General features: G+C 30.4%; 1 protein-coding gene across 8 annotated transcripts in view; it reads right to left on the minus strand.

Annotated features, from left to right (window-relative positions):
* LOC145286169 (rab GTPase-activating protein 1-like) overlaps positions 1-17,808 on the minus strand; it is a 261,723-nt gene that overhangs the window by 140,405 nt on the left and 103,510 nt on the right. For 4 of the 8 annotated variants that reach the window (XM_080134949.1, XM_080134947.1, XM_080134948.1 and 1 more), the window contains exon 3: positions 9,687-9,740. The exons of the other annotated variants lie outside the window; for them this stretch is intronic. In XM_080134949.1, the coding sequence (XP_079991075.1) occupies positions 9,687-9,740 (54 nt within the window). The remainder of the gene's footprint in view (positions 1-9,686; positions 9,741-17,808) is intronic. 8 annotated transcript variants of the gene reach the window in all.

Here is a 17,808-nt window from a genome sequence, read left to right on the forward strand (position 1 = left end):
AACAGCTTTGGGAATAGACACTCCATTTTATGAAGGGGGATAGGCTACTGTCCAAATATTTGCCCCAAGTTGAACCTTGATATATGTTGTGAGCATACCCACCCACAAAGAGTATAAACCAAAAAAAATGGGGGGGGGGCAGTGTCACGCAGAGAGAAGTACACTTTTCTCACATGCACGCAGAATAGTGAATTACAGGGCATAACACATGTCATTATATCTCAAAAACTTCTTGTCTTCGCTAAATTTAAAATAGATTGTCTTATTCAGCATAGTCTAAAATCTATAGAAGTTGTCAGTTTAAAGGAAATAGTGTAATTGGTGCTAAGGTAAAAAAATTACAAAAAAAAAAAAAAGTTTATCTGAGCAGTGTGGAAAACACTTTGGTGTAGGGGGCTACTACAACTCCCTTTTATCTATTTTATGAAGAGATTCGGCAGACGTTTCTGAAAGTGTCCCCCACTCCCTGTGAATTCTACAGATTTACATTTTTTTTTTCTTTTTCACATGAATCTTATCGACGACAAATTTTCAGATAAAAAAAAATTAAAATTGACAAAATAATTTTTTTTGTTTATAAATTTTATCATCGGGTATCAGTTTTCAATTATAACATTTTACTAAATTGAACACGTACTTTATGACCATCACCAAGAAAAATATTTTTGCAATATTTTTCTCGGTAATGGTCACAAAGTTAGTGTTCAATTTAGGAGAACGTTATAATTGAAAACTGATACCTGACGATAAAGGTCATAGAAAATTGTGCAATCTGAATGGTAATTTTGTCATAGATGAGATGAACGTGAATATAGTGCAAATTGTGGAATTTAGGTGGTGGTGGTGGGGGGGGGGTAATTTCCTAAACGTCCGCCAGAGATTCGTTTATATGGATCTCATAAGTTTTGACACCCGATCCAACGATATTTTTTATTAAATCAAATCATTAAAGGAAGAAAGCTGGGACGATTTTTTTTTTTTTCTTTTTTTTTTTTTTAATGTAGAAAAAAAATGTTTTACAAACGTTACCATAAAAAGTACTGTGCAAAAGAAAAAAAAAAAAAGTTGCCGCAGCTTATTTTGTAAATATTTTGTGTGACTAGAAATATTCGTTAATGAATTTAAAAAATGTAGAATATCACTTACTGCTAAATCCAAGGAGAAGGCCACTTCCTGGTTAAATATTTTCATATAAATGTAAGTACCGGTGGTTTGTTGGTTTTCTGTTAATACTCAGTTATGGAGAACAGTTTTAAATCGTTTACTAAAAGATCAGTTCATTTTAGCATCACTTAATTTAGGATGCCAAAAGCGGATAGGTTAAGAAGAAAGCTGTGTGACAATTATTTTAATGTAACAATATGTAAATAATGTTAATCTAAATAATGCGCAATGGCATGTGTAACTAAACTAAATGTAATGGCTAATTTTTGTAAACAGTCTGTAAAGTAGAGGAAAAGCAACAATAGGAACGTATAAAAGATTTAAAATGCGTGGCGATTGAGCCACTATTAAGGGCTGCAGTGTTCATTTTTTGTATGTTTGTGTATAATCCAGAATAATAGAATTTCATGGTCACAACCAATGACAATATTATGTTATTTGGAAGAAATCATTATTTTCAAATAGTGAAGTGCAATGGTAGTTGTATGTGTATGTGTTTTTAATAGAGTTAATAAGAGTGTCAGGTCAATATAGTTATAATGGTTATATATTCACCCGGTCTTTACTCAGGTAGAGGGGAAAATATGAACTACTTCTATAGATCTTGGCAATCGTGATGACGTCACTCATAGGAAGTAAGATGGGATTTTATTATAATGAATAAATGTGTTAGTAACAGCGTTCGAAAGTTACATAAGATGGTGAGTAAAAGTTTAAACATAATTTGTATCTGGCATCTATTACTGCAAACCAACCGTAATTTAGTCCAGAGGGGAACTTCTACAGTCAAATTATTATATATACGAGATTATAACTTTCCGTTTGAAAATTCAAATATTTCAGAGTTGAATTAGATTTGATACATGGTCATTAGAAACCAATTAAGCAAGATTCTCTTAAGATCTAATGTCCACCATAAAAATTAGCTTGGCTTCTCAGGTTGCACAGATGCAGCTGGATGCTGTACTTATAGCTTCTCTATAGCCCAGTCCCTCACACAAATAGTCATGTTCTCAACCTGCCTCACAAATCGTAAACACCAGTAAGCTTCACTTCTAGACCTATTTCTTATCACAGTATCTAAGATTGTGTAACTAATACCTACAGTTCACTTGGAAACGCAGACCACCTAGTGGTATCAGTAAACATCAGACTTAAATTCCAACCCCAAGATAAGGAGCCATTGCAAAAATTTATAGATGGTAGAAATCATTGCAAGAAAAAAATAGCGACAGCCAAAAAAAGACATGCTGAAATAACCAGAGAACACATAGAATCACAGTAGATAAAAACTTGTGATTTCTGGAAGATTTATAATAGTGTACCGAATAAATGGCAATCAGTAATTCCTCCACTATCCAACAACTAGAAGGTCGCATGCATGGAACCAAGAAGGTGGAACTGTTTGCTCGGGGATTTGCCTCCAACTCCATCTTAGAGCCAACAGACAACTTCCTCCCAAACTTGATCTAAAAATCACTCCTCATGTCTGTAATACCATAAAAAAAACTTTAATACCTCTAAGGCGTGTCACTGATCTCATCCCTGCTATACTAATTAAAAAATGCTCAGATGGGATAGCCCCCATACTTTTCAAACTCTACAGCAAATGTCTTTCTGAATCTTGCTTCCTAACAGCTAGAAGATGGCCTCTGTGGTAACAGTGTACAAGAATTCTGGTGAAAGGACTTATCCTCTCAATTATCGCCCTATCAGTCTCCTCACCCTTTTTGCTAAAATCTTTGAGACTAACCAATCAAGCACCACCTCGCAAAAACTAATCTTCTATCTGACAAGCAATATGGATTTAGGCAATGTTGTTCAACTGCAGATATTTTAACAGTCATCTCTCAACACACATACCATGCACTGAATAAGGTGGGCGAAGCCAGAGCTGTAGTTTTTAATTGATATATAGTTCTTAGTTGATATATCCAAGGTCTTTGATAAAGTCTGGCATAAAGGGCTGCTAATGAAAATTAAATCGTACGGTATAACTGGAAGAATACTAAATATAATTAAATCTTTCTAAGATAATAGGACTATCCAGGTTGTCATTGATGGCTGTACATACAAAGAGTGTGTCTTAGGGGTCGATCCTTGGACCACTTATTTCTGATATTAATTAATGATCTCCCAGATAATATTGTGCATGAGATGGGTATATTTGCTGATGATACAATGCTCTATGATATGCATGAGGGAAGAATGGATGTACACAAATCCAAGACAATGGCAAAATCCTTAGAAAATTGCTTCCAAACTGTAGTGGAATGGGTCCTTAAATGAATGGTTACATTCAACGCTAGTAAAACTAAGCTGCTCTCCTTTTACAATGACAAAGAGCCTCCCCAACCACCAATATCCATAACAAATAACACCCTACCTGAGAATTTTTTCTTCAAACTCCTTGGCTTAAAATTCACAGATAATATGAATTGGAGCATATACATTAAGGACATTGCGAAGACTGCTGCAAAGAAGGTGGCTTCCCTCTATTGTTCGAGAGGACTACTCACACCTGAGAGTATCCTCTACCTCTACACAGCCACCATTTGTCCATGCATGAGGTAGTGTTGCTACATCTAGGCTGGTGCATCTATCACCAGTCTCTCTTTCTCTCTCTTGGATAGAGTCAAGAAGGAGTCTCCACTCTAATAGGTCCCGCTTTGTCAACTAAGCTCCAACTTCTGTCCCATTGCCTCAATGTTGCATCCCTATACCTGTTTTACAAGTATTTAAATGGAATGTGCTCTGATGAACTCATTGCACTTGTGCCCCTCAACGTACATATACCAGACAAACCGGCTTACCAACAAAATTACACCCATTCATTGTTGAGGTCCCTAAATGCAAGAAAGCTTTCTACTCTAACAGTTTCTTCTTCGAACAGCTACACTTTGGAATTCCCTTCCTGCTACCTATTTGCCTGATTGTACTCATATACAGAAGTTTAAATGTAAAGTAAACCAATATCTTGATAATCTTCCCTAAGCATGGTCCCAAATAGTAGTCCATTATGTCCAAGTGGTGATATGCCTTGTTTTGGGGTGAACGTAAGTAAAAAAATAAAATAAATAAATAAAACCTATTCAGCTTAAACTTTAAATTTTAGACCTTTTAGAATCAAAATCATGTAATGGATTTTGATTAGAATTATAATAAAGATTCTAGATAAAGTTTAGTATCATATCTTGATGTTAATTTTCATAAGGACCCATAGTAGTTCACAACTTCTGTTCGGGGGAATTAATTTTACCATCCTAAGATGGATATTCTTCTATTTATCTGTCTATGTGATAATATAAAAATATTTATATAGTTCAGTTTATGAGAATCTATAAAGTCTGATGATATGGAAGGAACTTTTTGGCTTTACAGTAACTATATAATTCCTCTTTGTAATTTCTATTATTTTTATGAAGTTTGTTTTGATTTCTGGAGGAGCTTATTCTGGAATTTGATGTGCATCAACCCCCCCCCCCTGGACTTTTTAATTTAATTCTTTTTTTTTTTTTTAGTTTCAAGTTTTGGCCTGCATCACCTTAATACCGCTACCAACGCTTCAGATACTTATCGGAAGGTTATTTTTACATGGAGATTGTGTGGTTTTCATCTGGCAACTGTCTCTAATTGGATTTTGTTCAAGTGTGCTCTGAATTTTTTTTTCCCCACAAACACGTATGAAATTTCTTTTGTAAAAAGATTGACATTACATCTCCATATGATATAACTGATGTGTCATTATATTTATGTGTGCATGTGTATATGTAGCTGTGCGAATGCAAGGGAATATTTGCAAAGTTTTCCATTAAAAAAAGTTTTAAAACAGTGAATATAACATGGATTAGGAAGAAGTCAGATGACCACAATGTTTGCAACACCCATATCAGTACAGCATACTCATGTTGACACACTGGTTCTTGTTAGATCACTGAAATTAAGCAACATTGAGCCACATAAGTGACCATTTCGAAATACCAGGCACTGTATGTAAGAGGACATCAATATCTCCCTGTAATAACTGCAAAATCCTTAGAGCCATCATTTCCTCTAACGTTAATTTGATATTCCCACAAAAGGTTTGAGGAACATAAGCGATATAAAAAAAAATAACAATTCATAAGTACACTATTCTCCCAGACATTGAAATAAGATCATTCTTTTAACTTAACAAGGTAGACTCATTAAATTCATTTTAAATAAACCTTGTCAAAGACTTCTAGACTGACAATTAAATAATGTAATAGATTCTCCAATACATCTCCTTTAATTGACAAACTAAGATTAACCAAATAAAACTTAAATTAGACTCAAGCAAGCTATTTTTACACCACTTTTTCAATAAACATTAAAAAGATTCATCCCATTTAATAAGCATGCATAATATTTAAAAATTTAAACATCCATTTTGTTTTGAATAATAAAAAAAAATTCTTTTCACATCATAGATGCACTACATATTTTCAAAGTTCAATTTTTTTTTTAATCAATCATCTTGAGATAGTTTTGAAAGATATAATCCTATGAATTCTTAAAAGTGACTTAAATAGCATTTAAGTTGATATAAAACTGATACCAACTTGTGTTCAGTTATTGTCATACCATGTTACTGGCACTATAATAACTTCACTACAGTTTATTTAAAGTAACTGATATGAAAATAGTTTTCAATTATAACTGAAAAACAAAAAACAATCAAAATAGGCAAGAGGAATAACTCATTAAATTTAAGAATATAAAAAAGTTATATTTCTTACAAGTAAAATGTTATTTAGTGAACATATAAAAAAATGTGCAAACAAAAAAAATAAAAACTAGATTGACTTTACTGTGGTAAAGTTAGATGTACATTTTTTACCAGATACAGAAAGAGTAGATTCTTTGCCAGTTTATGAGGCTTGAAGAAAGCAATTTTTTGTCACAAGTACAGAAACAGTTAAGTGAGGAGGTGAAACAATTTGGCAGAATGTCTATTGGTCCCGTTAGTTCATTTATGAAAATCAATCATTTTTAAATTACAAGAGACCCTAATCTCAATATTAATAACATTTTTGTGATCACTTATGTGTCCATGTTTTTCACCACCAAGTGACTTATATCGTATTCATCATATCTTTTATTTCAATGTTCGTTTTATATGTTGACATGTGTTGGATGACTTTAAGAAATTAACTTTCAAACTAACTTAGTTTTTATTCCTTAGGACCATTTTTATCACTTCCTCTTATGGCTTTCTTGGCTGTCCCCTGTAAACTTAAATTGCTCTACATCTACTAATTCAAAGACTTTCATCCACTCTTTCAACATAGTCATACCATTAAAGTCTACTCTTCTATACACATCTTCCTATATTGTCTAGAATAAATATTTCTGAGGCCCCCAGCTTTTCTTTATAAAAAGTATTACATATCCTTCATATCATTCTCATATTCTTTCCATGCAATGCACGTACTCAACCCTCACTGATCAGGTTTCATTTCCATACATCACATATAAACATGCCTGACAGACCCTAGATTATTAAAATTTTAAACTAAAAATCGTCTTCTGGTTAAAAAGAAAAAAACGTTTATCCATATGGTGTAAAGACAACTCTAGAAATACTGATACACACAAAATATTCAAAAATTAGTGATTTTTAACTAATGGAAATCAAACATCCTAAACAAGATGTTTATAATATAGTTATATTAATATCCCAAGATAAAATAAAAAATAAAAGCTTACAGACAACACTGGGTAGTTATAGTAAAGAAAACTTAGATATTACTACTTAATAATGTTAATTTTAATAATTGTCATTTATTAAAGTTTCAATTTATTACGGACAATATTTTTTTTGCAAATTTTACAAAATTCCTATTAAATTTAAAAAAAAAAAAATGATTTGATTATTAAAGTTTTATTAAAATTTAATCAAACAGAACATTTCAATTCCAGAATTCATTTTTTTTAATATCTAAAACCATTCATTCCAATGGTTCAAAATTTAATAAAAAAAAAACTTAAACTTCCCAACAGCTCAACTCCTCAACACCGGGTACATCCAGATAGTAAGTAAAGCTATAAATAAGATAAGCATTTTGCTTTAAAAAAAAAAAAAAAAAAAAAAAAAAATGAGCAGGTTACGAAAAATACAGAATATACAAAAAAGGGAAAATGATGTTCATATGTTGTGCAGACAGGATGCATAAAATGCAGTTTTGAATTCTTCTAATTAAACAATAACCCAGTTTTTGCAATTAACATGAAGAGAAAGAAAAAGTCCAACAAGACCAACTCAAACCTAAACAAAGAAAAAGGCAACAATAAAGCAATTGAAAGAGAGCAAAAAGCAGAAATAATGTTTTGTGTTTGGTGTGTTTCTGTGCATATGGATGTTCGAAGACCAAGATCCCAATTGAAGATTTATGATCAAAACTAAGGATTTAAATAAAATTTAAGAAATATTTTTTTTTTAATCTTTTTTTAAAAATGATCTAAAAAATAAATAAATGCATAAAAACTATTTTAATTTTAAAAAATATTAAAAAAAAAAAAAAAAATAGGAAAGCATTACGAATGTAAATATGACAAAATAATTAAGTATAACGGTTTTCATGCCAAGGTTGTTCAATTGTTCTTCATTCAATTAGTTAAAATTCAAAGACTTTATTCATTTTTATGCAAATAAAAAGCGACTTATATTTTCAGGATTTTTTTATTTTTGGATAAGGATTAATAATTTATAGTATTTAGACTATTTTTCTCATTTTGATTGTTATATTCACAATGTTTTTGGCCAATGACATCTGACCTGCAGGTGTGTCTTTTCAAACTTGGAAACTGATATGTCCTGCAAAAAGAATATTTTTGTTTGAAGTAATTGAGTTTTCTTGGCTACAGTAATTAAAGAATACAATCAAGTAAATAGTCTTAAAGAACGGGATGTATTTATATTTACTGCATCAGGAATCTATAGAGAATTTCAAACTAAACTTTATTTAATCTATAGAGGTAGATCGTTCTCATTCTATCAACTGGATAAAAGTTGAAATTATATGCTATTTAGTTATTACCTGTAATAAGGATTGAACCTTTAACTTCCAGAAGACTTAGGACAGTTTATTTTACTATCTCCTTGTAGGATTTATTACTAAACAGGAATTACAACTTTAAAAGGAAGTCAATAATAGAGATGGGGGCTACTAAATCTGCCTTTGTTAAGATATCAGGAGATTTCATTATCAACTAAGAGGTGTGCCTATCAATCTTTCATCCAATTGATCAATAAAAGTTGGAAGTCTTTGACAATGACTGCATCTGATACAGTTTGTGTTGCTGACCGACAGGCAATGTCTTAACTACGGTTCTCCATCAACACCTTAATCTGAAGTCTCTATAGTTTTGTTCGGGCACACAGTTTAACTAAAGGGAAAATGGTTCTTGTGCACAATAAGGATTGTACAATCATCAGAATTTTTCAAGTAGTTTATGTAAAACACTAGAAGGTATCAAACAAAAGTTTTGATTTATTTTTAATACAAATTCTGGTCAAATTTGTCAATGAAAAATATTTGTTACTACTTTGAATTATCTTTGTAATAACTTTGAAAATGTGGAAACCACATTTTTTTTTGCTGTTATGAAGAAAATACAATAAATAATTATTGGACAATTTTAATGATACTGTAAGAAAAAAAATTGAACAAAGAAAAAACTAATAAATAACTGATAAATTTTTTTTTTTAATTTTATAAATTTTATATAATTTTAAATGATTTTTTTTTTTTTTTGTTCAAATAAAAAAATAAATCAATTATAGTAAATTACATTGACTCAGTGTTTTGGTACCTTTTAGCGTTTTCCAATAATACCATAGCCCTTATTCTGTACAAGTACCAGAAAAATTAATTTACAACATGGTCCTTGTTACTTATCTGGCATGGTGATGGAAGAGTATTAGTGGACTGCTAAGGATTTGGGTAACAATTATCAAGGTGTACTTTGATGGTGGAATGGTGATTGGTTAGCCATCTTGTACGACCTTGCTCAAGATCACCATGCATGTGCTGCCATGGTCCAGGATATGGTGAAGAAGGCAAGAAGTTGGTTCAACCCAACCAGGGTGACCATTCAAATACTTACCATAAAAACATGAACAACATTTCAAACGAAGCATTAACATATTTCCTTACAACCAACTAATTTAAAATGCATAAAAAAAATTAAAAATTAAAAAAAAAAAAAAAAAGAAATTGAATAACCCTGACATGCCAACCGTTAGACACTTCTAAAATTATAAAAATATTTGATACACAAAGTTTGATTTAAGATAATTTAGATAATCTTCAAGAATTGCATGTATCTAATCAAAAAGAGGCTGAAGATAGAGGGGGGGGATTTAAGAGAAAGGGATGGTAAAATCTACAAATGGCATTGTAGCCTACGACAGCCAGCAGTGGAAGCCTGAGAGCAGAGCGCCAGTTACCCACCACACAGCAATGGTGGTGGGACTACAAAGCAGTGCTCATCCTCACCCATATAGTTCCAATTGCGCTCCCAAGGTCGTTTGATAATGTGATGTTCTGCTTCTGAAAACAAATGTCAATAACAATAAAGAACAAGAAAATGGTCATCTCACCAGTTATCAAAAGATAAGACTAGCATTTACTTTTTTTGTTGGCAAACACAATATCAAAGGTTTAGAAATATGTATTTACATGTTTGCTCTTAAAGCGAACTATGAGATTTTAAAAAATGGAAGAAGACCTGAAAAAAAAAAAAAAAAAAAAAAATTACATATACACTCGTGAGCAAAAAAATAAATGGGACAAACAAATTTTATACATTTTATTGCACTAAAAGCTATATTGAACAATGAACAATTGAACAAGGAAACTTAAACGAGACTAATAACACAGAAAAAGACATTTACTTTAATAAATACTTAGTATGGAATCGCATTTCTTTTGATTTCTTAAAAAGATCAATCCTTTTAGATATGTTCTCAACCAAAGCGGAACACTGCGAAGAGGAAGTGTTATCCCATTCGCTTTGTACAGCTTCCTACAGTTTGTCATTATTCAAAAAAGTTCTTCCAGCCAATGCACGAGATATTATAGACCAAATATTCTTGATTGGGTTTAAATCGGGCTTTGACCTAGCCAAAATATCACATTAATTGAATTATCAGAAAACCATTTTCTTATGACTTTAGCATGTGTGCAGGGGCATTATCATGTCGAAAAATAATATTCTGGGATATTCCCAGCTTCTAGATACTTAGTAACAGTCCTGTTTCTAATATTCGAATGTATTCCTTTGCATTGAGTGACTTCTCACATCTAATATGTTCCCCAACTCCTGCTGCAGTAAAAGTTCCCCTACCATTATCCCTCCATTCCCATATTTAACTGTCGTTTTTATGCAACTTGGCAAAAATCTTTCTCCAGTTCTTCAATTGCACCGTTCGGGAGCATCATTAACAAGATTCATCTAACCAGAAAACATTCCTGAACCAGTCTGTATCTTTCTTGCCATAACATGAGAAAAATCTCTTTCTATTGTTGATGTTCTTCTTAGATAAAAATGGCATTTTTGCACACCTTTTAGAAGAAAATCCCATTTCTTTCATTTGTCTAGATATTGTATATCTAGAAAGAGAATTTCCAGCTCCTGTATTGAATTCTTTGCTATGGTAAGTTTTCTTTCAATCCTTCAAAGCAGTTAATTTAAGCCTGTGGTCGTCCTTCAAAGTGGGTGCTCTAGGGCGACCAGATCCAGATTTTCCTTTTACCAAGTGTTCGACTTTGAACCTTCGACCAATTCGCTTCACTACAGAAAGAGATGTTTCCACATTTTCTTTTCTTAAAATATCAAAAATCTGCTTGTAAATCATTTTCGACTGCCTTAACTCTGCAATTCGGTTTTTTTATATCCTCGCCAAGATGCAGTCTTACCATTTTTAGGATTGATTTTTCCACTTCTTAATATATGCTATAATAATAATGATCTGCAAAATAGAAATTTTCAGTTAAAATTATCAAAAATTCATGAAAAATATTGAAAAATCGATTTCTTCCTTTCACGCTTGGCCCATTTTTTTTTTTTTTTTTGCTCATGAGTGTGTGTGTGTATATATATATATATATATATATATATATTTATATTAAAATAACATACTATATACCCTTTTAAGAAAATAAAGTTTAGCCCCGTTGAGAAATTAAGAAAAAGTGGTCAACTTTAGCAGAAATGCAACATTCCGATTTTCAATTATTGAATGCTCTCTGACTGTTTATTATGTATGCCCACTGACTTAGCATTTATAGACACTTTTCCTCAATTCTTGTGTTAATTGCTGGTGGCCTTGAGGTAAAATGTTAGTCTACAAAGTCAAGGGAGACTAGGTTCAAATCTACCAACAAGCAGTAATTATCACTTCCTAGACTGATGATTGTATAAGCATTAAACACTAAATAATGGTTAATACTTAAAAGATATAGTTTATATCAATTGCATATTTCAAATACCTTGGACATGTTCTGGTAATCAATATTTAATTATGTTGACTTACGGACATTTCTAAGAAACATTTCTAGCAGTAAAAAGTACATTTAAATAAAGATACAGAAGGTAAGAGTTTTTTTAATCAATATATTTATTAATTTTATCAATTTTCCAACATTTGTAACATATTGACGTATCAGCTTTAAATTATATTCTAAAGACATGTTTTTTTTATTTTCTTAACATATTTGAATTCTTTTATTCTGACCTAAACTTTTCCTGTTATGTGTGTGTGTGTGTGTGTGTATACACACACAGCTGAAGGAATCTGCTTCTTATGGTTCAGAGTTTTGATTTGCATACTGTGCTTGATGTTTTCTCAGAGTTTAATATTCCTTTAAAAAAAGTTGTTTTTAATTTGCTATAATCATGGTTTCACACACGATCTTCAGACAATATATTCAAATTTGAAGTCAAATTCAGGATCCCCAGTGTTGATTACCGTTTATTAATTCTACAATACTATTATATTGTATTGTTTATTTTCTCGACCCTCTAAAAAAATTTTTAATTTTATTTAACTTATTGATTGTCTCTTATTTGAAAACACATTTCTTATTTGATGTACGAATAAGATGGATCTTATTTTCTCTTGTCATGAGACTTCTCTCAGAAATTATCTCCTCTATTTTCAAGAGGAGAAGGTTAATCCTTCTAGGTTCCTTTGAGGAAGAGGTCATGTAGTATCTGTTCTGTTGTCATAAGACCATCTTCCCAACGTATAACCTCCTTGTTTGGGGAAGGGGTTTGTGTAGTATCTGTTCTGTTGCTATGCCATACTCACATGCATTACCTTCTCCTTTTATAGCATGACCATCCCAATTATTAGCTCCTTATTTTGGAGGGTCAGTATAGTATATGTTTGTTCCTCATAATACTATCCTTCCATAATTATCGTGTGTGTGTGTGTGTGTGTGTGTGTGTGTGTGTGTGAAAATGATAGGGTACTATCTGTTCTGTTGTCATATCATCCAAGGCATTAACTTTTTCTTTGGAGGGGAGATCGCTATGATACCTTGCTATCAATCATCAGGTCTTTTCTTTTTTTTTGGGGGGGAGGGTAGTATATGTTTCTCTACTATTATCTTCCAAGTCTAGCAAAAATATACAATAAGAGGAAGCATATATTTGCTAATATTGCATAGAACCTTATATTTAATGTTTTCTTGGAAAAAAGTAATTTATAGAAAGTTGAATGGTAAATAATAAATGTCAAAGTTTTAATATTGCCGATATAAACAAACCCAAAAAGACAAAGGGAAATAAATCAATTTGTATTATATCAGTTTATAAAAATCTAAATAAAAACACTTTTATTTTATAATTGATCATTGCTTGTAGTAAAGATTGAACCTGTAATTTTCATAAAGATCATCACTTACAGCTGATGATCAATCCGAAGGGATTATATCCCTTTTGGCATGATACAGATTTATTTCCCTTATTCGTTCATATCAGTTTTATTTAAAAATTTAGCAAAAGTGTAATATAGTTAACAGGAGAAAAACAAATATACAACAAAATCTTTCAACAAATGCAAGAAAATTTAATTTTATATCAATCATTTTTTTTTTTTTTTTTTTTTTTTAATTATGAAACTTTTTTTTTTTTAGAATTTGTTTTATAGCAGTGAAGGCTTGTAAAAAAGACCTATGTCATGTTTTAATAACTGAAAAATCGAAAATTAGAACAAAAAATACAACTTATAACGCTCACCCAATGTATTAACATTTATTTTTTTTTTTTGCATTGATCTTTATATTTTTTTAACTTACTAAAATTGTTTTAAAGTTTTTCTTTATTTAAAAATAAGTTGCAATATATCGAAATTTTTGCTCATTCATTTTTTTCCACACGCCTTTGAGGCTATGTAACACATTCTGAAATAAAAAACACTCCCAAAAGGTTTTAAAACTGAAAAACTATGTAAGTCGAGAGAAAAAATAAATTTTCTTTCATTTGGTAAAAGTTAATTGTCGTATATTTTTTACTTTTTTGTGCTGTTAACTATACTATACTTTTGCTAAAAATTCAGTGTTTTGTATTATTATTAATTTTTTTTTTTTCAACATTTAGCGTTTCCAATTCAACTGTTTTAACACTAATTATAATGGTTTTGTATGTTTTGAAATAATGCCAAGATTAATGTGGACTCCAAAACTGAATAAAACTCTTAAAAGTTTCGTTATTTATTAAAGCAAGAAAGAATCTGTAAATATCAGGGTTTTTTTATGTTTTTATTGGATCTTTCATCTGAATACAATCAAACAAAGCTATTAATAGAAACATTAAAAAACACTATTGATGTGTAATGCGCAGTAATGACTAAGCTGTCTCTGACTAAGGGACAGTAAGGAAGAGATCACTTCAGAAGTGTGAACTAGGGTCTCTGCTGCAACAAAGATTTGTCATAAGTCCACATAAAACAGAAAGGAGAATCTCACTGAATGTATTTACATCAGAAGTTATCAATAATTGCCTCCACCTATTTTTTTTTTTATAATAAAAATATACAGTTTATCTCTCTGTATGATTTCTCATCTTTTACACAACAATTACTATTCCTAAACTCAATCTGTCTTTAACATATAGACAGATAAAAATCACAATGAACTTTAAAGTAATTAAACCCAAAAATTAAAACATTTGGCTCCATCTGGCTTATCTCTAATCATAATAAAAACAATATAAAATAATCTATCTTAAGAGGGAGCTAACAAAGTACAAGGAAAAAATCCATCCTTTTCCTATTTGGGAATTACTTTTTAGTTGAGGATAGATAGTTTATCTTATTTGGACTATTGTTCTCATCTTGGTTGTCACACTAGTGTATGCCTTCCATAAAAAAATAAAAAAAAATTCGCCATCCACTTTTTATTTAAATATATATGAATTTTAATAAAAATGTTCATATAAAACTTATTACATCAGTAATTTAATTTTGCAGAAATAATTTCTGATGACCTAAAGAAATGAATAAAAGCAATTATCATTAATTTTTATTAAAATTTCCTTCTGTATTCATTTCAGATTATAAGGTAAGTATGAGGTAGTTGTCTGCCTTAAAATGATTTCATCTAGAGGACTAGAAAAAACGTGTTTTACTCGCTAACCTTTGCATTGACAAGGTGGAAATAGATGTATAAATATACGAACATTTTTAATTTTTTATTTTTTGGAATCATTTAGAGGCGAAGTTTCATAATTTGTACATTCATTCTTTTTGCAGACAGTTATTCTCATCTTTATATTTGTTCTGAGCCTGTGACGTAGTGGATAGAGGCATTCCAGGTGAGCATTGTCTGAAGACAGCAACTATAGAAGGCAGTAATTACTGGGGATACAATTACAAGACTGCATTCTTATCCTGTTGTGGCTAATTACCTGAAGAAGGCCAAAGGATGAGTTGGCCGACATGTGATGAAACAATAACTATGAAGATGAGGATAAGAGTCTGCAAAAAGAATGAATACACATTGGTTTATTTGTTGCATAATGTCTATGTGGATAAAGTGTTGATAAACAATAAGTTCTAAAAGAGTTGCTTGAGAATGGGACAATCAAAAGTTGCTATGGTTAAACGAGGCCACAAAATCGACACAACCATTTGCAAATGTGAAGAGAAGAGGACCAGATGATGCAACATTGTCCAATCAGTGCAGTTTGAAAGATATTGTAAAATACAATAATAATGTAAATGACTGCATAAAACGTAACAAAGTGTCATATGACCAAATGCTTGAAAGAAATGCTAAGTCTTTTGGAGGTTGAAAGTTCAATCTTTACTAGAAGCAATAACTTTTACTTTTATAACACTTCTACCAGTTGTGGCTGACAAAATGTAAACAATCTACCTCTGTAGATTAAATAAAGGGTTCATTTGGAAATTCTATATAGGTTCCTGAGTTCAGCAAAGATTCCCAAGTTCAAAAAGATGTACCTGAAAACGGTTAGCAGTGAAAACGTGCTAAAAATAAAAAGTGAAAATAGCCAAAATGAGAATAGTAGTCTTAATAATCCAAATAATACAAATATACATTTCTGAAAATGTAACACGTTTAGTTTTTAAAAATTGAAGATAGTGATATTAAATACATACATAAGGCATATTCCTTAATCTAGTCATGCTCATCAGGCCAATTTATATTATGAATTTTACTTGAGAAATTGAATATATTTAATTCGGTTAAGTTTAATATAAATATCAAAAAGAAATATGTATAAGAAAAAATAATCATAGATAAAAAAAGATGCAAACAGACCACTACTATGGACTAATTTTATTTAGTAATTGTAAACCTTAAAAGAAAATTGTATGCACATTGAACTTTAAAAAATATTCTGCAGTCCTATTTATTTCTAAACCTATTTTCAGCAGAAAATAAAATTTCTGAGAAGAGAAACAAGTTTTTTTTCAGGGTGTTTACACATAATCGCTTATAAAAAATAGAATCTCATTGGGGAGAGGCAATAAAGGTTGTTAATCTACATATGTAAAAAAAAAAAAAAGTTTCACCATAGAAATAAAGAAAAAAGGAAATTGCTTTAGTTCTCTAAGTTCCAAAGTACCTATTTTTCAACTTGCTTTTTAATATGCTTGAGTCTTTAAAAGCATGTATGATTAGGTACCTAGAAAAGGTTAGTATTAAAAAAAAAACAAAAAACATGATCGTATACAATTAAGTATTATTCAAACATTCTAATAAATAGTGGTTCTTAAAACATTTTTTTTTAAATATGTCTGTAGTTTAATATTAATAATAATGAAAAACTTTTATACTTTATGAAATGATATCTATGAAGAACACGAAAATCAATTTTCACAACAAATAATTTTGATATACAAACAGCTTTTTATTCCTTTTCTAAATATACAATGGGAATTATAAATTTTGGGTCACTATTCAGGTTAATTATCTTGTTGAACTTATTAATTTAACTACAAACATGTACTCTTTCTTTCATTAAATAAAGAGATTAGCTTATGGATAAATACTTGTTAAAGTAAAGTGCACAAAAATAGACTTAGGATAATTAGATATTGTAAAATATTTTTATAGCTTGCATGAAGCATTTTAAATAGTGTATGGATATGTTTGAGGTTTAGAAAACTGCGAGAATGCAATACAAGTTCATGAAACTTGGATGAATTGAAAGAACATAATAAACAAGACAAAACTATGTGATATAAGTATCTTCAGTCGAACAAATGTTATATGGTATCCAAGCTTTAATATTGTAAGGTTAATACCGCCTTTTGAAAGGAAGTTCATATCTACATGTGGGTCGTGTGTAGACCAGATTTAGGTAATGATAAATTATAAATCCTCAAAATAGCGATATATAACTTTTTCTTGGTTAAAACTGGATAGGAATTTCACATGGTTTTCCAGTGATACTTTGTAGAAAATGTATTGCACTCTCCAACTAAACACATTTTTCTTTACTTAACAGTCTAAAAAATAAATAAAAAAGTAAATAAAAAAATAAAAGTTTAACCATAAACCCTAAAGCCCCTATGCCTATAACCCTTCCCTAGTAAATTATCATGAAAACTTGCAATGTGTAAATGACAAATTTATTCATGCATGTGCAGCATACTTATATTGTTTATATCTCATAACTAGTACAGCACACTTTTTTTTTAGTAAAAATTATTTTTTTTTTTTTTAATCAACTTCCTCAACTTTTAGGAGAGTATTATCTAAACTTAACATAAAATATGATCCTTAAATTCGAAATTCCAAACAGGTTTATAAATATGATTTAGAGGTCAAACAACTGCTGAAAAATGAAGATGTGTGAGAAAACCGAACATCCTTACTAAAAATTGACAAAATATTTTTTTCAAAATTCTTTTTTGTATCATCTGAAGATTTTTCATAGTATTCAGAATTTAGATGGAGGGTGAGAAGGTCATATACACCAGCCTTTTATATATATATATATATATATATATATATATATATATATATATATATATTGCTTATTTTATTACCCCATAAGTTTACAATCTTTTAGAGCTACCAAGAATTTCAATTAGAAAGAGACTGATTAAAATGGAAACATTGTTATTTTTTTTTCTTCCTT

Source organism: Euprymna scolopes, chromosome 10, assembly GCF_053919585.1.
Source record: "Euprymna scolopes isolate OS-2025 chromosome 10, ASM5391958v1, whole genome shotgun sequence".
NCBI classification, from domain to species: domain Eukaryota; kingdom Metazoa; phylum Mollusca; class Cephalopoda; order Sepiida; family Sepiolidae; genus Euprymna; species Euprymna scolopes.